We start from the raw sequence: 26,913 nt of genomic DNA, 5'->3' as shown, positions 1-26,913 counted from the left end.
TTTCCACATTGATTGGATCTTTGCAGTATTTATAATCAAAAATACAATAACGCAAGTTTAGTTTGAAGTTTTATTATGAAAGCAACAAGCTGTATAACTATGTACACTACCACAACTCGGCTGAAACAATGATTTGTAATAAATGTAACACAATAAACAATTCTATCTACATTTAAGAAAGTTCTCAAGAAAAAAAATCTGTGCCCCATACAGCTGTTATTGACCTAAGGTCAAGATTTTAACAAGATTATACATTAGCGGACTATAAATTAATTGCTAGATTTTCAACCCCACCCGCCCCTCTTTTTTCCGCCACTTCTTAAATTTCATTGAATCAAATAAAAAATATAGAACTGAGTTTTGTATTTGCATATCGGTTCTGTCCAGGATCAGCTTTTATTCATACCATGATGTAATCATTCACATGTAAAAAAGGAGAATTGTTATGATCGTGTTTGCGCCTCATCTACACAAACAAGTATATGGTCCCTTATGCAATAAGAAAGAGCATAAGCACATATTCAATGGTGAAATAATTATCTAAAAAATAAAATGCCCCCATTTGAAATGCCCACCCCCATTAAAAAAAAAAATTGTATGAAAATCTAGCAATTTATTTATATTGGCCTTAACATATTCACACAATCAAGAAAATGTGAGTATGGGTGTTATATTTGTTTTTTAAGTTTCGAAAAAATTTTTTTTACAGAAATCTTAACATCAATACTCTTTAAGGTTTATCCAAGAACGTTTGAAGATTTCCATTGAAAAAGGATTCACCGACATTTACCTTTAAAATTAATCATGATATGACAGGAACATAATGACTAAATAAATGTATCAAAAATTAACCAGAGACATTCATATATGTACCACAACATAAATGTTTGTCTCTGATTGAAATGATTCCCTTCTGAATGAACAATAAAAATCTGTCCATTTCATATCTTGCAAAAACGATGAAAACTATAATGTACAATTTGATGCATTGTATTGTGTTAATACGTAACAATGATGTACAAATGTCATTCATTGTAGTTTGTTAACATGTTAACATAACAAATATTTTGATTAGTACAACATAAATAATATGAATTTACATGGTCCTATATACAATTTCATATTTATATCAAAACTGAAGGTCCTTTTATCTATATATAGCATCACATGTCCCTTACAAAGTACATTGTTTCTATAAAACACACAATCTTTCTAGCACATTCATCTGAAAGGTTTATTCTGTTAGATTGCTTAGTATAAGGTGGTTGATTGTGACAATGATGTTTCCATGTTTTAAAGCTGCACTCTCACAGATTGGCCGTTTTGACAATTTTCTTTTTTTTTTTGGACTTAGAATTAGTTAATTTTTGCGTTAATGTCTGCACACCAGTGATATGAGAGTGCAGCTTTAAAACACAAAAACACATGTCTTAGATGTAATATATCACCGATGAATTAAAAGATAAATTAGATCCATTAGTTGCATTTAGCACCAGGGACATTCGTTTAAAGTGATAGAAGGCAGGAGATCTATCTTGTAATCATACAGAAAATTTTATTCTTGCCTGCTATAGAATGAACCTTTCAGAATCAACCTTTCCAAAGTATTTCAGATTCCTATCACAAATGCAAGTAAGGGATATCACAAAAAAGCAAGGTTCACACTTAAATTTGGAAATGTGAACTTTCAATGAAAATCAGCAGTTTGACTGCCTTGTTTCAAGTGCTCAAACCAAGCCATGAAAATGGATCAAAATGTAACATATTGTAATAAACTACGATTTAATGCAGCATTCAAAAATTAATAACTAATGCCATAGTATACATTTACAATGGATCATTGCATACATGTTTAAATCATTACATATATGTTTGAATAGATAAGTACAGTTGAACCCTGTTGTTGGCTAAAACTCGCTTGGCTCAAATTCCTCATTGGCTCGAACCGGATGTAACGGACCAATTGCTTTAAACTGAAGGTACTGGTAAGCATTCATATTTCCCGCTTAGCTCCAATTTTAGCAAGCTGGAGGTATTTTCACCGGTCTCAAGGGAGTTGGAGCCAACGAGGTTCGACTATATATGCCTATAACAGGTATGTCACCAATGCACAAGCCACAGATTGTATGCAAATGCTTGTCTGTTTTTTGTCTTCAGTCAAACAGGGGGTATAACTCAATAATTATTAAAGCTAGTGTTGTGGGCCTTGCTGAACATATGTGTTTAGAATAAAACCTCCATTTACAGCCAATGAAATTGCAGATAGGTAATTATCAAGTACTAGGCTTAATCATTAAGAATTATGACTTTCACGGGTGTTTAAAGGTCCGCCAAACTCAATTACTGCATCAGGTTTTGCGTTGACAATGTGTCAGTGAATGAGGTTGTATTCTAAGTCAGATGACCTGAAATAAAATCTTAATGATTAAGAAGGGCTTGTTCACTAAGCTAACTCCACCCATTCTTAATCATTAAGGTTTTAACTCATGTCATCAAACATGGTCTCTGACAAACATGTGTACCAAGTTTCATGTATCTTGAACGTTCTTGAGCTGTGGCCTAGGTTTAAGATTACGAATTTTGAACTACAACACCAGGAGGCTATTACAATGCCTCAACTTTTTTTCTTAGAAAAAAAAGAGCAAAAAATGTGTGAATTTTCTGTATACACACACAATGCAAAATTAAACAATACCTTTTTTTACATAAGCTATGTACATATCACATTTAGGGGACAACATACAACAATCCATTTAAACAGCACTTTTTAAACACAATATCAAGCAAATTCACAGATACAGCCTAAACAATATGAATGTAGTATGTTCCGAAAATGCTATTTTATAACAATTCGATACACAACTCACAGAACTATGAACAGTGATATATTCTCCCAATAAAGTAAACAATATAATATTGTTTAAACAATTTTTTACACATTCAAAACCAAGAAGATCTGTTTATTGTAAGGAATTTGAACCTTGTCTAAGGATAGAAGAAATATAGGCCGTTACACAAATGTCAAATACATGTACCAGTATAAACACATGGCATACCCTTGTCTACATACAAAATTGTCCAAAATGTTATAAAAAATATTGGATGTTATCAAATAAATGTAAGAGGAAAAACAAAGCATTGTTTTTGTAAATATCTACGCCAATAATCCCAAATAAAGTAAACATCGTACATGCTCACAGTTAACAAAGCCCATAAACTATGTTAACCATGTCAAGTACAGCATTAACAATGCACTTTAACTATGTTAATAAGGTCATTGTACACCATCAAAACACACATAAACTATGATAACCATGTTAATGTACATAATTAACAAAGCACATGAACTATGTTAACCATGTCAATGTACATAATTGACAAAGCACATGAACTATGTTAACCATGTCAAGTACAGCATTAACAATGCACTTTAACTATGTTAATAAGGTCATTGTACACCATCAAAACACACATAAACTATGATAACCATGTTAATGTACATAATTAACAAAGCACATGAACTATGTTAACCATGTCAATGTACATAATTGACAAAGCACATGAACTATGTTAACCATGTCAATGTACATAATTGACAAAGCACATGAACTATGTTAAACATGTCAATGTACAGAATTGACAAAGCACATGAACTATGTTAACCATGTCAATGTACAGAATTGACAAAGCAAATGAACTATGTTAATCATGTCAATGTACAGAATAAACAAAGCACATGAACTATGTTAACCATTTCAATGTACAGAATAAACAAAGCAAATAAACTATGTTAACCATGTCAATGTACAGAATTAACAAAGCACATGAACTATGTTAACCATGTCAATGTACAGAATTAACAAAGCACTCAATACATTTAGGTTCCATGTTCTTTTTACCATGTTTCAAATTTTACATTTTGGTCTAGTTCAGTTAAGGTCAGTTCTAGTAGGCTTTCAAAATTACTCAGTCACTGGTCCAGCTCTCAAAAAAGTTAACGTCAAACCCTGTACATGTAACGGTTTTTCCTGAGATGGACATTGCTACTATTTCAATCATTGCACATTGAAGTAATGTCAATTTAATAATTAAACAATTTATAACACTCAGTCTTTAAAATACAAGGAAAGATTTTCATTCAACGAATCTTTATATTTCATTTGGACAAAAAAATAAAAATTTGGAAACTTAATAAACAAATGCATGTTACACAAATACTTCAAGATAGTTGTTATAATGCTTTTCAATCCAACTGTACATGTATGCATGATAGTAAGACAATGTTAACCATATGCATGATAGTAAGATAATGTTAACCATATGCATGATAGTAAGATAATGTTAACCATATGCATGATAGTAAGACAATGTTAACCATATGCATGATAGTAAGACAATGTTAACCATATGCATGACTGATTTTAAATTACCATTTTATTCAACAAGAACACTGGTGCAGTCATCGAAATTAGTCTTGGATGAACAGGCCCAAATTCTTACACTATTGCTTGGCATCAATTTTTCAAACAAGCCCTGCTACATTGTACATAAATTTTTCAATTTTAGCACTCTGAAAGTCATTTAACCAGTGCAGGGCTTGTGGGCTTTTGTTAATATCAACCACTGCTGTTGAAGTTGTTGGAGCCAAGTTTCAACACAACCAGTATTTATGACCAAAACTGTTACATTAGCTTAGTCTTTTATTCATAAAAGCCATTTCCACATTCTGTAGCCTGACAGTCACAGTCATCAACCAAGCTTTATAAACCTCCAGATGAAAAAATCTTTATAAAGATAAAATGCAATCAATTACTCTTTTTACTTATAACTAGATGAAACTTACACTTAAGACTGTCGATTTTTTGCATTTCTGTATTATACTGTGTATAGGAGAAAACACAGTATAATACAGTAATTCTTTATTAAACAAAGTTCCTTATTTTGTCATCAAATCAGATAGAACAGTGTCATCAGTATTATAAACAATATGAGGTGCCCCCCCTGTCTGACGACATCACACAACTTCAGTCACAAGCACTCATCAGCCACTAGCGTTGCTACATCACAGATAGAGTATAGTGTGATTGGCCGAAATATCCTACTGTACAAAATGTCCACAATTCTAATGATCATGATAAATAAGCGAAAAAATAATTCTGTACAAAATGTCCACACTTGAAATGGATCATTTTTAGCCGGCATATTCTGCTGTACAAAATGTCCGCACTTGAAATGGATCATTTTTAGCCGGCATATTCTGCTGTACAAAATGTCCACACTTGAAATGGATCATTTTTAGCCGGCATATTCTGCTGTACAAAATGTCTGCACTTGAAATGGATCATTTTTAGCCGGCATATTCTGCTGTACAAAATGTCTGCACTTGAAATGGATCATTTTTAGCCGGCATATTCTGCTGTACAAAATGTCCGCACTTGAAATGGGTCATTATAAGTTGACATATTATGCTGTACAAAACATCCACACTATAATTGGTCTTAAGAAATGATGCCACCAACATTTTGTGTTTGGTCCTGAAAAGACAAGAATAATGTTTTTGAAGATTGTGGAAATGAAACACTGATAATGTCCTAGTTATCAACAAGAGCACAGCACATGAATTATCAATGATTTTTTTTTTTTGATACCAGCACTTGTTCATTTCTCTGAATGGAATCTTTGTAGTCTTCAAATGTTATCAATTTGACCAAGGGCCATAAGTTATAGCGTTTTATTATGAGTGGTGGAAATTTCATACACATTTGTGCATTGTCGTTATGAACATGTGCACCAACTTTCATATTAATATAATTTCATGACTACATTTTTTTTTCTATAACATTTATGAAATCAAGGCTCTGACAATTTGCACAACAATACTGATTGAAAAATTAGCAAATAAAAATACTTTATTTTACATGTACCATAAATGTTTGTGTATAGGTCGCACTTTATAGCATGCATACTGTTAAGTACCGTAGCACTATTGTGCACTGTCAATGTTGTTTTCAATGTGTGAAGATGTGAAAACTCTGTCTGCATTTAAGTAGAGTACAATATGAGTAGTACAAACTAATTCAATGATAGGATTGTTTTTTTCACTCTTTGACATATTCTTAATACTTTGCTGAAGGTGCTGACATGTTCAAACACAAAAATAACATACTTAGCTTTCGTATGTAATATGACAGGGTTTACAATAACCATTGCCATTTTCACGACCAATAAAAAAATAAAGGGCACTGTAAACAAACATCGTGGCTTTCTGATTTGACAATTTTCTCTGCATCCTTTCCATGGTATTCAAGGTTTTAAGTTTTTCTCTCAAATTTTCATGCATATTTTTTGGCCTGCGACCTATCTATGAGTGCATCCTTGACACAGACATTTGCGGTACATTAAATAAACGAGAACACATTGACTTAATTTCAGTAAAAACATTTGTTTCCATCGTAGATAAGTTCTAGGGTCATTGGCTCACATAGAAGAACATTTGCAGAAGGGTCGATTCCTTACCAATATGTGAAAGTGCGTTCTACTCCACACCGTGTGCAAAGATCATGACAAGCCCAGGCTCCATTATCAAATCTTCCGGCATGTGTTGATTCTCTATATTCGTCACCACTACCGCTTGCTTTCCTGTAGAATAAATATACAATACAATACAATACAATACATGTTTATCTGCAATAAAGGCCGTGAGCCCAAAATACACAATTAATATGCATATTGTAAGATAATCATACATTTACAGGGGTGAGAATGGCTGAAATAAAAAAATGCTGAAAATTACACTAGGGTCGAGGTTGGCCCCTTGGCAGGTCTGGGGCAGAGTGGGTCTCCACGGTAGCATTTTAAAGCCCTAAGATTGCATTTAAACATATGTTTATCTAATTGTTAAGAGTGACTGTTAGCACAACAGTATAAATTTTATTGATTGTTGAATTTTACCGTCATTTCCATCAAACATTTCCATGTGTGTACCCACCCCTACCCCAAATTATTTTCTCCTCAGATAAACACATTAACTTCTAAAACTTGCCAAGCAACTCCACTGAAAATTCTCACCCCTGCCTATAATCGGCAAATCTAACTGCCTACATTTGTATTATTGAAAGTTGTAGGCAAATATCATGACCAGCCCTGGCTCCACAATTAAGTCTGCCGGCATGTGTTGATTCTCTGTATAAGTCACCACAACCGCCTCCTTGCCTGGAGATTTAATACAAGATATTAATAAGTGATGTTCCGATGATCAATTTTAATCGAAAATTGATCGGTTGGGCCTGAAATCAATGACAATCACTTGAATTTATTATAGTCGTAACTAGAGCTATCACTGAAGGTGATTAATATGCCCGAACGCTGCCTCTCATTATGATTTATCATTGTATGAGTTTTATGAAATTCCATCAAGTAGTTTTCAAGTTACTGTACATATGTCATAATTAAATAGATCAATTCAACCTGCGAATTGTATTTCTTCTTTCCCATCATTATTGGCCGAAAGCAACAACAACACTACATAACTTCATAGTAAGCACAGCTTCTGATTATACGAATTATTGTACAAAAATAAAACTACAATTAAGGTATTGTCAAAACTGATTGTTCTTTCGATAATTGGTTACTTGAGTGGCACAGATTATTGAGAGTCAAACTGGAACTGATACCAGGAATCCTAACACTCATATAAATAGATTACATCCATGCATGTAACTACCCACTGCTTGATACCATAAGCCAAACTTATGACAAAACCCATTATTAAGTTTTGATTCTATGTACTCATTACCCATACTGCAATCTTGTCCGGAGGTTAAAAACAAGACATTAGAACATTAGTGCATGCAACTGCCCAGAACTTGGCAATGTGGAATAAAAATATTGTGATCAATTCTTGATTCTTTCTAACTGCCACAAAATATGTCCATCGTAATTTTGGAACGCTAAGTTTGGTGATAAGTGGTTGTAAATTTAGCCAAATTTAGAGAGCAAACACTTTGAAGACAGTTTTTGCCAATTTAAGGGTCATAACTCTGTAGTGACTGAGGGGTATGGCTGGTTATTAAACCCGACCAAGATATTCTGCCCATACACATTCAGACCAAATTTAAAATGATTGGAAATGGCTTTGTAAGTAATTAATCAGATAAAACCTATTTCAGTTAATTTCTATAATTACAGGGCCAAAACTCTCAAATGACTCGGCCAGTTGTCTGAGATACTTCTTTCATACACATTCTGACCAAATCTGGTGATAATTGGATAAAAGTTTCATAAGATATTGATCGGACAAGACGGATTTGAGGCAAATTCTATAATTACAGGGTTAAAACTCTTGACTAACGAGAGCAATATGGCTGGTTACAGAACATGTCTAAGATATTATGTCCATACACATTCTGACTAAATTTGGTGATGACCTGACAAGGCTTGAAAATTTCTTATTGGGACAAGACTGATTTGAGGTAATATCTTTAATAAAAGGGCAAACACTCTTGAGTGACTACAGCAATATGGCTTGTTATCGAGGTCCAAGACATTCTGATTAAATTAAGTGGTGAATGGACAAAGGCTTTTAAAGTTATTAAGCGGACAAGACAAATATGGGGAAATTTCTATAGTTAAAGGGTGATAACTCTCAAGTGACTAGAGCGATATGGCTGGTTATCAGACTTGACCAAGAAATTAGGCCAATACACATTCTGACCAAATTTGGTGGTGATTGGACAAGATTTCTAAACTATTAAGCAGACAACATACTTGGCACCACCCGCCCATCTGACCACCGCAGGTAAAAGTATAATATATCTAGGGTGTTTTAAAACGGGCATAAAAAACAACAACTTTTTTTCCAAATGTTGAATAAAATTTCCTATCCGAAATCATATTTCCTATCCAAAATCAAATTTCCTATCGAAAATCCTTCAAAAAAGCTATAAAGGCTCACAAATAAATGGTTACATAGAGAATTTGAGTTATCTAACCTACATAATTAGTGTTTATAAAAAAATCTCAATTTAGTGAAACACAATGCAAAAATTCCCATTCTAAGGGTAGAGATCATTTGAGCTGCATCGCGCGAATTTGGGCCTTCAAATATAATTATTACAAATGAAATAATCATTACAAATGAAATAATCATTAATAAAAAATTCCCAAAATACTGATTTCTTCTATGTATATCAATTTCTTCAAATATTCCTTCTTTTAAAGGTTTGTCATTGGTGCATCTTTTTCTGGATGATGTATAAGCTTGGTTTACTCATGTTTCCATAGCAACCATGGATTTTGACTGCATTCATAGTCTCTGTTTAGATCGGCACAATGTATTAAAGATACAAAAATGAATCATCATTTCTTTCTAAATTTATGTTCTTTAAAGATTCTGTGTTAAGAAAATAATTTAAATTATAAGCTAGTTGTAAAATTGATACGTTAATTTTGCACGTCATTTGAATAATGTTCTTTCGTAACGACGTCATGTGAATGACGTCAAATTTAGTATTGAAAATGCGCAATACATGGTCTCACTTCTAAACATGTATCTTACGCAATTTAAGTGATATCATTATGAAATTTTCAGAATTACTTCCTGAAATGTCATTTAATTCAAATACCTTAAAACATTGCAATAGCAAATATATGTCTGAAGGCCGAAAATCGCGCGATGCGGCTCATTTTCCCCAATAACAAAAAAACAAAACCTGCTTAAAACAGACTTATTTTACTGCACCTACCTGGTATTCTCTTGGTGACGTAGTTCTCGTACTGGCGCCTGTTAATCTGCCTTGTTTCAAGCGTGGCCAGTCCAGCCGGCCACCGTCTCTCATGGGCGTTCTCCATGAGATCGTTAACAATGTGGGAGGGGCATCCGCTGTCAATTAGGGAGCGCTTGATCACCGCTTGTAGCACAGCGTCTGGAGTGGAGATCATGCCGCCCCACCGTGTTACACGTGCTGTTTGTAAGCTGTTCGTCCATCTGCCAATGAATAGTATAGTAAGTAGGGATGTAAATGAATGGCAAAATTGACATTTAAATATTTGGTAATTTTTTCAAACGAAAATTCCATTACCAAAATGAATATAATATTCGCTATAGTTATAGCCAGGGCTTTTTTGCCCTTCTTTGTTATAGCCGTCACGTGTGAAAGACTCTGATTTCCCAAAAAATTAGTCTCTGAAATTCCCCATAGAAAATATTCAAATATTCATATGCATCCCTAATAGTAAGTGAATATAAATTTGTCTAAAGCTCCAGAGTGCAATTAATGATAAAATGATTTTAATGATATATCTAAGCCATGGATGTCTCAATGTCCAGTACCACTTCTATAACATTATCAATCAAATACTTCAGAGTGTGGTAAAACGCAAAAGGACTGACCAAAAGTTATGTTAATAAGATCTTCAAGGGAACAGTTTGACTAAAAAGGATGTTAAGGCCGCTTTCTATGCGGGTTAGAGGGCATGACCCTGGATTTTTTTTCAGCCCGTTTGTTGGAGGTTCATTTTGGCATACCTTTCATACTGGCACAAGTACCAGATACACTTACTTCTATAAGTTTTATTTTAGAAGCAAAATCCTTTTTATCTGGCATCTTTATGTGATCAATTTTTAAGAAAGCGAGTGCAGGCCGCAGCCTACAAGGCCTATGGTAAGGCTATACACCTGATTTATGAATAAGAGCTGTTGCTTCTTTCAATGATCAGGCATCATACACATGCATTAATACAAGTGCTTAATACAATGGTTGTCCATTCGTTTTTTTTCAGTCAAACAAGGAGCATAACTGGACAATCAACAAGGAGCATAACTGGACAATCAACAAGGAGCATAACTGGACAATCAACAAGGAGCATAACTGGACAATCATTAAAGCCAGAGTTGCTTTGCGTATGTGTTGTGACCAAAGTTAAAAGTTTTGCACAACACTACAGATAATGACATCAAAGCTAAGTCAATACCTCGTTATTATTTTTGAAAAACAGACAAGTTAAAAATGCTGACAGCATATATTTTGTTTACATTTTTTTCCTATCTAACAGTAATGTTTAATTTAGTATATTTTATTTACATAGGCTTCGTGTTATTTCTCAAATCACATATTGTGAAAGTTAGGCGCTAAAAATTTCTCTCTAAAGCTAGATCCTGTATATGTCGTATATTTTGTTAAACTATCCTGGTGTACCTGACAATGTCCGACTGTTCCATCTCTGTCTGTATCTCTCTCATTCGAGGGTTGGACACACGCATGGAACGCATGTACTCCTAAAAACATCAAAAGAACCAATAATGCATTATTTGATCAAAGCAAGAATGTCATGGAGGGTATACATACAGTCAACTGTTCCTTTCGCCTCAGTCAAACAAGGGGCATAACTCAACAACTACCGCAGCCACAGTTATGCCCCTTGCTATAAATGCGTGTTAGTTGTCTCTGTGAACATATGTGCCAAGTTTCATTTTGAATATCTTGTAAGGTTTTTTTAGTTAATGCCAAGGTTACAGTTTGTGCACAATGGCGATGCAAATGACACCAGGCCCCCAAATCACAAACATACTCAAGTCAAATGAGTTGAGACTGATGTTGAGTATTTACTTGATATTGGGACCAGGGCTTTGAAAAAACATCACTAATGGAAATTAACAATAGACGTGTGAACAGCTTTTTCATCTATAGACGTTTTTTTGTGTGTGTTCAAATTGAGTTATTATATTTACTGGTATTACTATGATCAAACATGAAAAAAAAAAAACTGATAGCAACTTATTTGAGCAGAAATTTGTACATTCCAACCTAAGTTACTCCAATCTCAAATGTATAACATTATAAACGCTTTCGGCAAAATGAAGGATTTTTTGTCTTTAAAGTGTTAATAAGGCCTTTAGACAAAATGATTTTTTTCTGTCAATATTTTCATTAATTAAACATTTAACAATATTTTACCAATGTAACGAGCAGTTTATTCACATTACACCATAGTTTTTCGATGTACAATAACTCGAGTCCCTTCAAAGATCACACTTACCTTTAAAAGTTGTAGCTCCCTCTTCTGCTCATTGATCTGCAGTTTGTGCTCGGCTATTTCCGTCTGCATCTCGACCATCTTCTGGTTCTGTTGTTGAACCAAGTTGCGTAACTCCCGCACACAGTTGTGGTCCTTGAATTGAAATATTGATAAGATAATATTTACTTATTGAAACAATCTTTGCTTAAAAGTTAAAAAACATAAATACAGATGAGCAAATTATATGTTTATAAACAAGAATGGAATTCCAGTAAAAATATATATTTAATAATATATATATTGCATCACTTGTGATCCATAATACTTTTATGTTCATGTGTATGCATCTATATCATATTTCTGTTTCTATCACAATCATTTGTTTTGTCGCTTAACGATGTAGCGTCATTCAACAGTGTATGACATTCAAGTCACTTCCTTTCTATGATTGTTTTCTATCTTAGTATTAAAGAAGGCATAAGGCTAAAACATTTAGATACAAAATTCTAAGGAACAAAATGTTAGCATGATATTTTTTTTATATATTGTTTATATTACCTTAAAAAATACACTGAGACCCCTACTCCAAATCCTTTGCATCTCATAAACATATTCATTGAGTTAATCAAAGAGCCAAACTCCAAGTGATAAATAAACATATGAATACATAACCACTAAGGCTATAAACCACAGCTATCCTAACCATAACTATACTCCTGGTGATCTACTTTCGGTCAATATTTGGGTACAACCAGTCATCACCCCAAGCATGCAGTTGACTGGTTTCTTATGGTTGCATTCACAGTTGTTATAGGCCGATGTAAAGCCCAATCATACTACACTCCTTCCCCACAAAACATAGTACAGTAAAACTGTGATCGCTCGAGGTCGCCGGGGACCGAGCCTAAACCTCGAGGGAACCGATGTTTCGAACAACCCGATTTTAAATTATCCAGTCTGTTATGAAATATGTTTCAGTGTATTTCAAGCATGAAGTAGTCTGTTTACTAAGACACCGATTATGTGTTGCGTTGTGGAAATCGCTCATTATGTTCAAAGGCTGTCGATTACTATATGTATACTATATGTAAAAAAATTAAAAGAAATATCAATAAATCAATTTTTTTTACAAAATGGCCATATTGCAAAGCAAAGTTTCAAAAAGGAATTCTTTTTGAAGATTCCGATGTTGGATCAATACCGTAGTGTTTCAGTGTTCGAAATTCACGGTAGCCCGATAGCCCGAGGCTACCAAATTTCAGCTGGGGCTACCGATTTTCCACAGAAACTAGCCCGACCGGGCTACCGTTTTTTCCTTAGGTTATTTAAAAAAACCTGCCAATTAAACGCGTTACGCATCATGTTTTTTATACGCAAAGCCTTATTATTCAAGAATGCGTCCTTCAAGGCGACTGGAGCGATTAAGTCGCCTTGACAACGGCGAAGTCGGATTCGCTGAAATTTACATTCAGGGCTCAAGCCATGTGCTCAATGTTTGTTTATTTAATCAATAAATATAAACACATGCCAAAATTCATTAACGCCCGAAGTGACAAGTAATTATCGATCAGTTTCTAACCAGTAACTGTGTCTATTAGCAGCAGTCAAACTCTATGACGTCATTAACTCCGCCCATTATGTAAATTAACCGATAAAGTCGGCAGTTTTCGACGACAACGATGGCTATGAAAATTGACAATGCTAAAATAGCAATATCAACATTGATATTTTATTTATTTCATTTAAATATATTTTATTTATTAGCTAATATAAAAAGAAAGATATTTAAGTTTTTAATGCGAACAGAACATAATCATTCTACAAAAGTTGTCTTAAATGCGGAGAAAACAGGTGCTCGCTTACTTCCTGACAAATTTAATCAAAGTGAAAGGAGAACTGTCGGATATACAGTTAACTCGTTGTCTGTGTACAGTACAGTAAGGTTCTATTTTATACCTTTAAATAGCTTTGCCATTAATTTTTAAAGAACAATTATAGGAATATTGGCAATATAAACATCGATATATTTTTGTTGTTACTTCTGAAACTTGAAAGTGAAACTGAAAGTTGAAAAGAGAAAAATGTCATTGCACAATCGCTGGTGCATATCGGATTTGACAAGGATGCATTGGATAACAGAACTTATAGTACATGCATAACTCTTTCCATTAAATAAAAGATATGTTCAGGAAATATTTTTCTCGTATTACCTTTTTGAAAACTTTATTAGTTACTGAACTTTTGATGACTACACTAATATATGTATGACTATAATTTATTATTGACGCATTGTTCAGATTGTGGAGCATTTATTGAAACTGTATCAGCGTGCTTGTTTATATATTCAGAATCGTTGCGGAATCGTATTTAAACTTCCAAAAAATATTCCGAACGAGTGATACTTTTAAGTGTTTAAGTTTGGGCTAGTGAAATTGGTTTCGGGCTAGTGAAATTGGTTTCGGGCTAGTGAAATTTCCTATCTGGTAGCCCGAATGGGCTAGTGGATTCAAAGCCGAATTTCATACACTGGTGTTTATTCATATTTTTATTACTCATTTACATTTCTCACAATTAACTTCTTGTCATTAACTTCTCATAATTATACCTAGTTATTATCGAAAACGACCTAGTATGTATCTTCTAAAATGCCCATATAAACTAATATCGGTCATGCGTTAACAACTTGTTAAACGGTTTTTCACACCTTATCAATGGCCTTTCAACTGTCATTGCAATTTTTATAACTTGCGAATTTTTTTATACCTAGCGATTGTTTGTTTATTGTGGAACAAGCGTTCGGGAAAAAGTTTGAAATTATGACCTCGAGGGAGCCATGAGGTTTTGTGCATGATTAGTGTACTTGGGACCGAGAATATTGCTCGACTCCTCGACATAATTAGGTTTCGATGCAGCGTAGGTATATTTCATATGAAAATAAAAGGAAAAAAGTTCGGGACCAATCTACGACCTCGAGGGAACGCCGGTTCTCGAACGACCGCTTGTTCGAACGACTGCAGTTTTACTGTACCTACTAGTACTTAAGAGATCATCTTTTGGTACAACCATTCCACACTAGCTCACAGTAGACTGGTTTCTTGGAATTGAACTGACAATCAGTCAAGTGTTAGCGCAAAATACGAACACCATTGCTAACCCCTTCCTGATTCTATGCGATAACCCATAAATCACTTTCCCCCACAACTTACCTTGAGTTCATCTTTGGGTACAACCAGTCCGCACCCTAGCTCACAGTGGACTGGTTTCTTTGGATTGAACTCACACTCGTTCAGATGATTGGGCAACATGTCCAGCTTCACAACCACCTGGCAACCATACCTGCATGGGAAATAAGGATTACATCCTGCATTCATACATAACACATCTATCTAAATAGAATGTCAGATAAAATCTCCCATGGACAACGCCTACCATGTCTTTTTTGACTAGGTGGACAAAATGGCTTACACCATTTGGACAGGGTGGACAAAACATCCCAGATCATTTTAAAATGATGGATTAAACATCCAAGATCATTTGGACACTCAAAAATAAGATGGGAGGCTTTATCCATGGGATGTTTTGTCAGGCTCCCATCTAAAAATAGCACTTCACAACCACCTGGCAACCATACCTACACAGGAAATAAGGAATCACATCCTGCATAACAAACGGTCACACCAATCTAAGTATAAACTGTCAGTGACATTGAAGAACCAGTAGCCCTTAATGGACATCACAGGGTACATATTCTCTTGTCTGGTCTTTTAAGTTTAAAACATAATAAAATTATTCAATAACAATTAATATCTCACTTCCTTTTTTTAAATTATTTGGACCATTTAAGATCAAATATTTATTTCAGAAAGGTAACTTCAGTTTTACTGATTCCAGGGTTTATTTCATAACATGTAACATCGCCACAATTGATTTTATATCTTAGTGCTCGTAACTTTCTACGAGTAAAGAAAGCATCATCATATTATGATTGTTCACAATGGTTTAAAGTAGCCTACCCAGTGTTATCACAGGTTATCTGGCACCTAGAGAGGAGATTACGTAGAATACGGGGCACAGGTTTTAGCTGGTTGGGCGTAATGGGGTTCCGGTCTACCGGGCACGTTGGTTGCCGCGTCAGCCACTCCTGGATACACGTCGCGCAGAATGCGTGCTCACATGCTGGTGCCTGGAGAATAAGAGTCAATTTGAAAATGAGATTTTTGTATAGAGGAAAATGGGAGTGATCCCAGTGTTTTTTACTCACAATTTCATAAATGGGGCCAAGGACCTTTCAATTGTGAAAAAAAATTCACCACCTCGATAGCTCAGTGGTAGAACATTTACTGGCTGTGAAAGGTCAGGGGTTCAATCCCTGGTCACGTCAATCCCAAAGATGTTAACATATGGTATCATTAGCTACCTACCCTAGCGCTCAGCATTTAAAGGGTAGTACTTGGGAAATGGTGTGCTCAGTACTGGTTCAACCCAGGAAAGTTGTATCCAGTGTATCGGTGCTTTACACCAAGTAAGTTAAAGAATAAAGAGATCTCTTTGCCAAGAGCTAGGGTATCACAACCAGATCTCTTGTATCTCACTGTTTCTTCCAGTCTTCCAAAGTCTAGATTTGACTTCGAATTTCTGTCACTACTATCTCATGTCACTTATGACATTGAAACACAATTTAAGTCGTGATAGCTCACAGCGGGGTCAAAGCTAATGCAGCCAATGGGCGCAGGCAGACCTGATAAACTCAAAATAAAAACAATTGTAAATATAGTGAACACGATATACAAAATTGATTTTTAAACAATCATGTTTCATGAACAATCAATGTGGTCCACTTTCAGCCTCATTTTACGTAGGGAATTAACACGGATTTAACTTAAATATATCAATTCTGTTTGCAAATTTAAAATTAGAATCTTAAGTCTATGATGCATTGAAAGATCACTGATTTAAGTAAGCCCAAACCAGCAAGAGATTTTCAGACAAGGTGCAACCTATAGCCTTGTGGATCGACTTCCCACATTTAAGGAAACCTACTGCAGTCATCAGGGTTTTGGCATATCCTTTTACGTATCAACCAGAAATAACTTCTAAAGAGTCGGGTTCAAACACCCGCTAAGCATCCATTCATGTACTGTTTCCATTGGGCTTGAACCGAACAACCCTCACAAGGAAGGCATAGTTGTAAGGTGCTGAAAATTCACTGTGCAAAACTGCTCTTGAGGCAGTTCAAATTGACAGTCTCTTCATTGCCAAATGACATTGTGAAAGTGATTATATAAACTGAATGACAATACTAAGTACACTTTTTTAAGATAGATCCCTCAGAAACAATGGGTACACTTTAAGCTTGTAACCGTATACAACTTTAGTATGAATTCTAAGGGTATTGCTTTCTTATAACTATAATTAATATTAAAATAAATGACCCAAAGTACATCACACATAAAGTTATTGCAGTTAAATTTTTGCATCTTATTTCAACTGAAATCAGATGTCACTGACATTTTTTTGCAATCTTTGAAGCCTTTCCAATTGATACAAATAATAAAACGTCACCTGACATATATTATATTCGCATATCAATTTTGTTGGTCAGATTCCTAAGAATATTCTATGCCACAAAATAATCAACAGAAAACTAATTACACAATTATTTAAAGATTACCGATAAACAACCATACCTTTACAAACACACAGGAAGTCAATGGTAATTGTCCATATAACGAGGCAGGTAATAAGTCCCATTAATTTGCTAATACAACCGCATCACTAGTGCCACAGAGAGACTGGTATTGATGATTAGTAGAAAGTCAACTGTCGGAGGAAACAAGAGATTCAAAAGGTGACCTAGACGTTACTCTTACACCACGCATTATGAGGTAATTAATACCGGCCGGATTAGTCCTAATCTGACAGAGAGTGTTGAACTCTATTCCTTTTGCAGAATGTGTTTTAAGCGTATATCTCTTTGTATTAACCCGGTAATAGTTTAAAGGCAAGTTCAGTTGTTGTATGAATTAAAAAAAGATTTGTTTGCTGTTCAGTTCAGACAAAATAAGATGTTTAACTCAGAGTTTGCGTTTTTTACAACTAATATATTTAACAATATATATACACAATATACAATTCCTTTCTCTACAATATTTTTTAAAAATTAATTTAAAAATAAGATATGTTTCATATATCTTTCTTTTGCTCTGATTTTTTGGGGATTTTTTCCCTCAGTCTTGGCCTTCCAGATTGGAAAAAAAATCAAATTTCAGCTAAAAGGCAAACTATGCCAAATACATGAATTATAGCAAATAAACATACTTTGACTCTATTTTATTTTATATTTAGAATACAATCAACATATTCAGCCAATGAAATTGCAGACAGGCAAATCATTAAGTACTAGGCTTAATCATTAAGAATTTCAACTTTTTCAGGTGTTTAAAGGTCTCCGCCCACTGCCAATCATCTGATACACAATCCCTGCAAATTATGTGTTAATAATGTGTCAGCCAACGACAACGTATTCTACGCCACTTCATTTATTTCATATTACTATGAATAATAAAATTATAATTATTATAAGCAATATACTGCATGAGATCTGCTCTTTTAACAGTCTTGTTTGTTTTTCGAATATAAGTATTATTTTTGCATCCTTCAAGGAAACATATCGGGAAATCTATATTATGAATATTATGGGAAATTTTACACTTCTTTGCTATGGAAACTGCCATTAGAAGGAAGTAAATTGCACAAACACTTAATCACTTCATTGCATTAGTTCAGTGACTTGGTATTGGAAATTATAGTCTATTAATAGCAAATATGCAAATGAAGCATTTTCTGTTTTTCTGTAAAAAGGCAATGCTGTTTAAAATGGCTATGCTGTTACAAATGGCAATTCAGTTTAAAATGGCAATGATGTTTAAAATGGCAATGCTGTTTAAAATGACTATGCTGTTTAAAATGACTATGCTGTTTAAAATAGCTTTGCTGTTTTCAGTAACGAGTATACATGTTGTCAACAACAGCAACATGATATATTACATTTCTATCTATATAATATAATATATATAGCTTAGTTCCAATATACAATATTCCATAATGATTTCAATCTTTTTGGGGGGGTTAAAATTGTATCTAGATATTGAAAGCTTCCCCCACATATAATGATTAGACAACAATAATTTGCTTCCTAGCCTCAATTTCATGAAACTTCTTAAGTCCCAGGATTAAGCTCAGCTCATTACTTTTATTTTTCAACATTTTGCGTATTATTTACTTCTTTAAGAGTTTTTATATTTCAGATAGGAAGTATCATCATGATTATAACAATTGACCATTTGTCAGTTATTAAAATTCAAATTAGGTATTCATGTATTTTGGCTACTTCAGCTTGTTAAGCATGAGAAGTTTTGAGAAATTTGGGCCAGGAGTGTGAAACAAAATGTCTTAATTATATAGTCTGCCTTTAAGTCTCTTATCAGGGTTATATTATGGTACTTCCTTGAAAATTTAAAGGCAGCTCATGAGCAACTAGATGTAACATTTCTTGTTTAAATGTAAGAATGTAAAAAAAAAATGTATAATTGTTTATAAAGTTAAATAAATTTTAAAGTAAAGTAAATCAAAGTTACCAACATAAAATTCGGTTTAAATACATGCAGAAGCAGCTTATACAGTATATAAAAAACTATGGTCATTACACTAAAAGTTCAAGGATTAAAGGATTACCATGTAACCACTCCATTTAATCCGAGACTTTTAAAGTCTATGACACTTCAGTAATGACCAACACAAACAGATCAGCAGTCACAATAAGCAACTTATTGATCAAATTGAAGCCATATCAAAATGACAAATACTACATGTATATTGTAACTTAAGGCCATATCAAGTTAGTTTTTGGGTTAACCTGGCTAGATAGCTGCAGCAAAAGAGCCATGAAGGTCCTACCTCATTCACCTGAGGCACTACCTTGGATCACCTGAGGTCCTACCTTTACCACCTCAGGTCCTACATAGTTTCCCTCAGGTCCTACCTTGTTCACCTATGGCACTACCTTGCTCACCTACGGTTCTACCTAGTTTACCTGAGGTCCTACCTCATTCACCTGAGGTACTTCTATGATCACCTGAGGCCTTACCTAGTTTACTTAATGTCCTACCTCTGAGGTTCTCCTTCATTTACCTGAGGTCCTACCTAAATCACCTCAGATCCTAACTCGGTCACCTGAGGTTCTAGCTTATTAACCTGAGGTCCTACCTTGATCACCGGAGGTTCTATCTTATTAATCCGAGGTCCTACCTCCATCACCTGAGGTTCTACCTTATTAACCTGAGGTCCTACCTCAATCATCTAAGGTTTTACCTTATTAACCCGAGGTCCTACCTCATTCACCTCAGATCCTACCTCGGTCACCTGAGGTTCTACCTTATTAACCTGAGGTCCTACCTCGATCACCTGAGGTTCTACCTCAGTCACCTGAGGTTCTTCCTTATCAACCTGAGGTCCTATCGCGATCACCCGAGGTTCTTCCTTATTAACCCGAGGTCCTACCTCATTCACTTCAGACCCTAATTCATCACCTGAGGCCCAACCTCTATAACCTGAGATCCTACCTTGATCAACTGAGGTCCGAACTAGATAACCTGAGTACTTAAGCTTTGAATGTGAAAGTAGGCGTCCAAAATAACTTTTAAGCATATTGTTTTGAGCAAGATTGAAATATTGCAAAGCAGCTTTCTATTAACTATATTACAAGAAATTTCAAGCTCACACAAATATAACAAAAGTACAAATTATTTATCAATATCTTTAAGAATTAGTTAAAAACATCTTTGTTACATGTACATGGTGCTATCTCATTACTTCAAGGCTTTAAATTTACATTTTTTATGGTTGTTTGAACTTCTATGACCACAAGGTCCAAAACATATCCTTCTGAAGCTGAAACATTACATGCATTTCCCCTTTTGATGGGCCTAATATAATATGTAGTGTGTTGATCACAGGGATTAAACAATGATTGTGTATTGTCTAAAAATAAAATGTTTGCCTCTGAAGTTGACATTTTTTTATGATTTTTAAAATTTGATGCTTTGAAAACTGTTTTGTTATTGTAAGCATCAAATTTGAAAAATCATAAAAAAATGTCAACTTCAGAGGCAAATGTTTTAAACATCATTTTTCATTACAATCTATGATACTTATACTTTAATAGTTATAACAATCATTCTATCGAGACCCGTTAAGAGACAGGATTGAGATCGATCCGCTGTGCCAAATGATCTGGAATGTCAGTGTCATTTTCATAGGTCACTTAGATAACCTTTCATGATTCAACAAGATGTTTGTCAAACATATTATGTCCCCCTTTATTTCACATTAAATGTCTGAGAGGTAATTTAAGATTATGACAAACATTCCTTCCAAGCTTGAGAATAGTATGTGTAGTCATTGATCAGTTCCGATTGTTCTTTTACGAGTTGATAAGTTATAGTTTCCAGTAAAACATAAACATGTCCTCTGGACATCAGTGAATTAGTTCAACAAATAATACAAGAAATCCTGCAATGCCACAAAACCAGGTTTTCAATGACTGACAGAAGAACTTCAGCCTTTATTATGAGATTCGGTTTCAACTGTTTTTCTATTTTTAGTAACAGTGACCTTGACCCTAAGGGCCCCAAAAGCAATCACATGAAAGGTCTCCACCATCTCTTCCTATATATACAAAGTTCGGTCAAGATATGTCAAACCTGACTGAAGTTATTTAGTTTTATACATATAGGTAAGTTTGATGCTGCCGGCCCACCAGAACAACGACATACATCAATCTAATAACCAGGTTTCACTTATTGAAAGCCAGAGTAATAAAGTTAAGAACATGGGCAGCATCATTGAAATTTGACTTTTGGATAAATAAGACCAAATTCTTAAACTTGAAAAAGGGAAATATCTGGCCATTATTAAAACCAGAGTTGTGGAACCTGCCATTGTCTGTGGTAACATTTGAACCACTTCATTTGAATATCTTAAACTCTTTTTAAGAGTTAGGATAAAGTAATTTCTTGCAGCAATGCGGGTGACATCACCAAGGCTATCAAAATAGCTCACCCCTTTTTCTTCAAAAAGCAGATGAGCTGAAAAACAGATGAGACAAATACAGGGGTACAGAGCATTTCTCCAGTCCCAAGGGACAGATTCCTGTGCCTTATATAAGATTGGGATCTTTTGCATTGTTTCACTTTGAAGGTGAATGTAAAAATTATATATTTATTGAGACTAAAAATTGGACTACTTATGGCCTCAAGACAGGTCTAAAAAATGCCAAAAATTAACAAGATTAATCTCTGCAGACACCTAAACCAATAGACAAATTTATCACCCTTGATCACAACACTAAAAGAAAGTACCTGCAAGGGTTCCTCAAGTACGCCGCTACAAATTGGACAAATCAGCTCCTCATCCACATCCCCCTCAAACCGGTTCACTTCGTACCCCATACCTCACTGCCAAGACATCACGCCTGAAACAGAACACAGCAGGTCTGAAAATAACTGGCTCACTCCTTATCCCATACCAGCCCTGGGAAAAGTTTCTTTGAATAGATTAAAGGTGCGATTTTTCACCTAAATTAATACAGAACATGCATGCGACGTATACAGTTGTTATTCAAAAATTCTTGTAGATCTGAGCTTGTTTCCACACATGTCTCGACCCGAAATCTGCTAACCTTCATAACTTGTGAATGATTAAGAATGTATGAAATTTCAAAATATTTAATGTATAAAAATAAACGACCAAAAGTTGATTATTTGTTTATTATGTGTATCGTAGATTACTAAAACACATTTTTTATGATTCTCAGTCCAAGAGATCACCCTAGGGACCAATCGCTCGACTGGCCAAAAAATGCAGTCCAAATACCAAGTAACTGTGTGCATTACCGACAGTTTCGTCACTGAAAATCACGGGAGTCATGAGGAATCTTTGGCTGATCACTTCACAGATCCATGAATTAAGGTTCACAGTGGAAGACACATTTACCTTGTGTGATGTTTGTCACAAGAATGATATTTTTAATATTAGGCCAAAAAAAAAATATGTGTGTTTCAGGTTACATGATCAAAAAAAAATAGGGACGGTAGGCAGGCTTTTTTTTTTTTTTTTTTATACCGTCACATATTTGGTATCTTTGACAACTACTATATGATGCCATTTAAGATGCCATTTTTCGATGTTTTGAATATTTTATAACATTATAATAATTTAATTGGTGCACTTTCAGGACCATACATGTACAATATTTAAATGAAGACCCATACAACCAATTACAGCAAACCAAAGGAAACAAGATGCTGCACATGTTTATGTTTGTCAGTTTCTGTTAGGACGTCTGTGGAAACACCAAATTAGTACTATTATCCTGTCATTTTTCTTGCTAAAAGATCAATATTAAAAACAAACAACTTGTATTTTTATTTTTTTGTTTCTTTATTACTATCAATAAACCAACACTGTGAAATCAGAAAGGCTTATTTTATCCATTAACCCTTGACTCCATGTATGCTACATTTAAAAAAAAAATGCATTGTATTCTAATTTTGATCACTCTTGCAAATATTATCGAAAACTGAGCATTTGCTCCTGAGGAGCAAATGCTCCATTTCCCATATTATTAAATACAAAACATTCATAATAATTAATTGGAATTTTATGGGAAAAAATAAAATGCCAATTATGAATGTTTTGTATTGTGTTTTTAATGTTAAATATTATTATTAAAGGATTAAATGTAGAGTCAGTAAAATATACATTTAGCTTTCATGCAGCTTTGTCAAAGATATATAGCCCTAACTCCAGTTACTTGATAAGGCTGTGCACAGTATTTCACACTTCACAATTCCAACACAAGTATATGTTATTAATTCAAACAAAAAGGGTATGTGTTGCTTTCATACATTTAAAAAACAATGCAGCTTTCTGCAAAACAGTTAACTCCGCTTATAACCTCGCCAAATCTGCCCTATTTGGTGGCTTTGGTTTACACTTCTTAAGCATCGAATGCCCTCGTAATGGGGACATTTCTTTATGTTGAGTGACAGAATAGCAGACGCCATTATCTGCAGTGTACGAATTTCGGATTTGATTCCACTAGCCCATTCGGGCTACCAGATAGGAAATTTTACTAGCCCAAAACCAATTTCACTAGCCCAAACTTAAATATTATAAAGTATCACTTGTTCATAATAATTTTTGGAAGTTTAAATACGATTCCACAACGATTTTGATCATCTAATCAAGCACATTCATACAGTTTCAATAAATGTTCCCCAATCTGAACAATGCGTCAATAATAAATTATAGTCATACATATATTAGTGTTGTCATCCAAAGTTCAGTAACTAATAAAGTTTTCAAAAAGGTGATAAAAAGAGAAAAATATTTTCTGAACATATCATTTATTAGTTTCTGAACATATCATTTATTAAATGGAAAAAAATATGCATGTACTGTAAGTTCCGTTATCCAATGCATCCTTGTCAAATCCGATATCCACCAGCAATTGTGCAATGACATTTTTCTCTTTTCAACTTTCAGTTTCACTTTGAAGTTTCGGAAGAAACAACAAAAATATATTGATGTTTATATTGCCAATATTTCTATAATTGTTCTTTAAAATAAATGGCAAAGCAATTCAAAGGTATAAAATAGAACCTTACTGTACTGTACACTGACAACGAGTACTTTATCCGACAGTTTTCCTTTCACTTTGATTAAATTTGTCAGAAGTAAACGGGCACCTGTTTTCTGTGCATTTAAGACGATGTTTATAGAATGGTTATTTTGTGTTCGCATTAAAAACTTAAATATCTTTCTTTTTATTTCAGCAAATAAATAACATATATTTAAACGGAATAAATAAAATATCAATGTTGATATTGCTATTTTAGCATTGTTGATTTGCATTGTCATCAAAGTTGTCGAAACTGCCGATGTTATCCGTTAATTTACATAATGGGCGGAGTTATTGACGTCATAGAGTTTGACTGCGGCTATAAATAGACACACTTACTGGTTGAAAACTGATCGATAATAACTTGTCACCGTTAATTAATTTTGACATGTGTTTATTATATTCATTGATTAAATAAACAAACATTCAGCACATGGCTTGAGCCCTGAATCGCAGAGCAATAAGCTTTTTGATCATCGTAAATTTCGGCGAATCAGACTTCGCCGTTGTCAAGGCGACTTAGTCGTTCCAGTCGCCCTGAAGAACGCGTTCTTAAATAATAAGGTTTTGCGTATTAAAAATATGATGTGTTACGCGTTTAATTGGTATGTGTTTGGTTTTTTTAAATCACATTAGGAAAAAAACGGTAGCCCGGTCGGGCTAGTTTCTGTGGAAAATCGGTAGCCCCAGCTGAAATTTGGTAGCCTCGGGATATCGGGCTACCGCGAATTTCGAACACTGTTTCTGTCGCCTGCTTACTCCTACTCAGTGCGCTCAGACGCTCTATCGATTTTTCCGGGATGAATAAAATACAAGTTTAAAGCGTCTGACGACATTGAGGAATATTTGGGTAGGATAAAAAAATTACGGTCGGCGGGCGCGGAACAGACACGGCCGGGTAACCGGAAACACACAATTTTTTTTTTTTACGCCTTAAGACCTTTACACTTAAAAAATATCATTCTTGTGATTCAGTACTACCGATAATTATTTAGAAACCTGGCTTAAATTTTGAATTTTTGTATCTGATAAGTGTGTGTCTGTGTAGGTGGGGGGGGGGGGGGTCGTTATCAGGTGTGGCATAACCACGCACCCTGTCCCTGTGGACAAAAAATGTCTAAAATTGAGAAAGAAACTGGACTTAGCAATACACACGTTCTAACCCAGTTCTGATTACAAATGGTGCTCGATCCAAAGCTTCAACCACACAAAAACATAGGTGAATTGTGACTTTTTGTTAGATTGACATGTCAGTACCATGAGTAGCAACACAAGCAGCAGAAGCAGGGTTTTCTGGTTATGTTGAGAAAAAAACCTCTTGTATCCAGAACTTCCGGTATTGGGTGCGGTTAAAGTTTCCGGCGAAAATCGTTGTCGACTCTTAGGTTACGATACACCAAATGTTGAGAGGGTGCAATAGCCAGCCCTAGGTATCGCAAATGAATTCTTATTAATCAGAGGTTCGATATTGATAAATCTAACCGCATAGTTCTTGTTGTATCATTACTCTGGTGTACGTGATATTTTCAGTGTCACCGTCTCCGTGGCCTAGTGGTTAAGCATCCGCCTACGGAGCGGGAGGTCGTGGGTTCGATCCCTGGCCGCGTCATACCAAAAGACGTTACAAATTGGTACAAGTAGCTCCCTTTGACTGGCGCTCGGCATTTAAAGGGTGGTACTTGGAAAAGTGGTGTACTCAGTACTGGTTTAACCCAGGAAAGTTGTAGCACGTGTATCGGTGCTTTACACCGAGGACGTAATAGAACCAAGGGTTCTCTTCGAAAAAGAGCTAGGGTATCGCACCCAGACTTCCTTGTATCCCACCACTGTCTCTTCAGCGTGTTGTTCCTTCAGTAAAAACAAAGGACCCCGTTGGAAATAAGTGCGTACAAGTGCAATTTAATGAGATCCGTCCCAACGTAAATCTTCGTTTCGATCCGGAAAACTAAGTCAGATATATAAAAGACTGACTGATCTGGAAGGTGTATAAAAATATGTTTTGTTTTGTGAAGTGCATTTATAATTTAGATACAATTTGTCCGGCCTGTCTTTATACCCTACCTAGGTTGAGAACCGTGATTCTATAGCAAACAAGCGACTAATATCAGGGTATTTAGCAACGTTAAAAAATATGAAATTGTCAATTTCACTATTTT

The 26,913-nt window shown here is 34.7% G+C and overlaps 1 protein-coding gene across 1 annotated transcript; it reads right to left on the bottom strand.

Moving 5' to 3' along the window:
- Window positions 1–56: 56 nt before the first annotated feature.
- LOC128240574 (E3 ubiquitin-protein ligase NRDP1-like) lies at window positions 57–26,112 on the bottom strand. The gene is made up of 9 exons (XM_052957266.1): window positions 26,015–26,112; window positions 22,434–22,546; window positions 16,029–16,198; window positions 15,222–15,351; window positions 12,037–12,168; window positions 11,196–11,275; window positions 9,744–9,985; window positions 6,517–6,639; window positions 57–5,534 (listed from the first exon to the last, which is right to left on the bottom strand). Exons 2-8 carry the CDS (start codon window positions 22,521–22,523, stop codon window positions 6,536–6,538), a joined length of 948 nt encoding a protein of 315 aa, XP_052813226.1. The 5' UTR covers window positions 22,524–22,546; window positions 26,015–26,112; the 3' UTR covers window positions 57–5,534; window positions 6,517–6,535.
- Window positions 26,113–26,913: the final 801 nt, after the last annotated feature.

This window comes from Mya arenaria, chromosome 7 (genome assembly GCF_026914265.1).
Source record: "Mya arenaria isolate MELC-2E11 chromosome 7, ASM2691426v1".
NCBI lineage: Eukaryota > Metazoa > Mollusca > Bivalvia > Myida > Myidae > Mya > Mya arenaria.
Note: the sequence above shows the minus strand (reverse complement) of the source record. Positions and strands in the feature narration are given on the sequence as shown.

Excerpts from the sequence above, each read along its gene's own strand:
- LOC128240574 (XM_052957266.1), bottom strand. The coding sequence starts at position 22,523 with ATGGGGTACGAAGTGAACCGGTTTGAGGGGGATGTGGATGAGGAGCTG. Across the intron at positions 16,199-22,433 it reads TACTTGAGGAACCCTTGCAG|GCACCAGCATGTGAGCACGC; the intron begins GTACTTTCTTTT and ends CTTATTCTCCAG. Across the intron at positions 9,986-11,195 it reads GAACAGTCGGACATTGTCAG|ATGGACGAACAGCTTACAAA; the intron begins GTACACCAGGAT and ends ATTCATTGGCAG.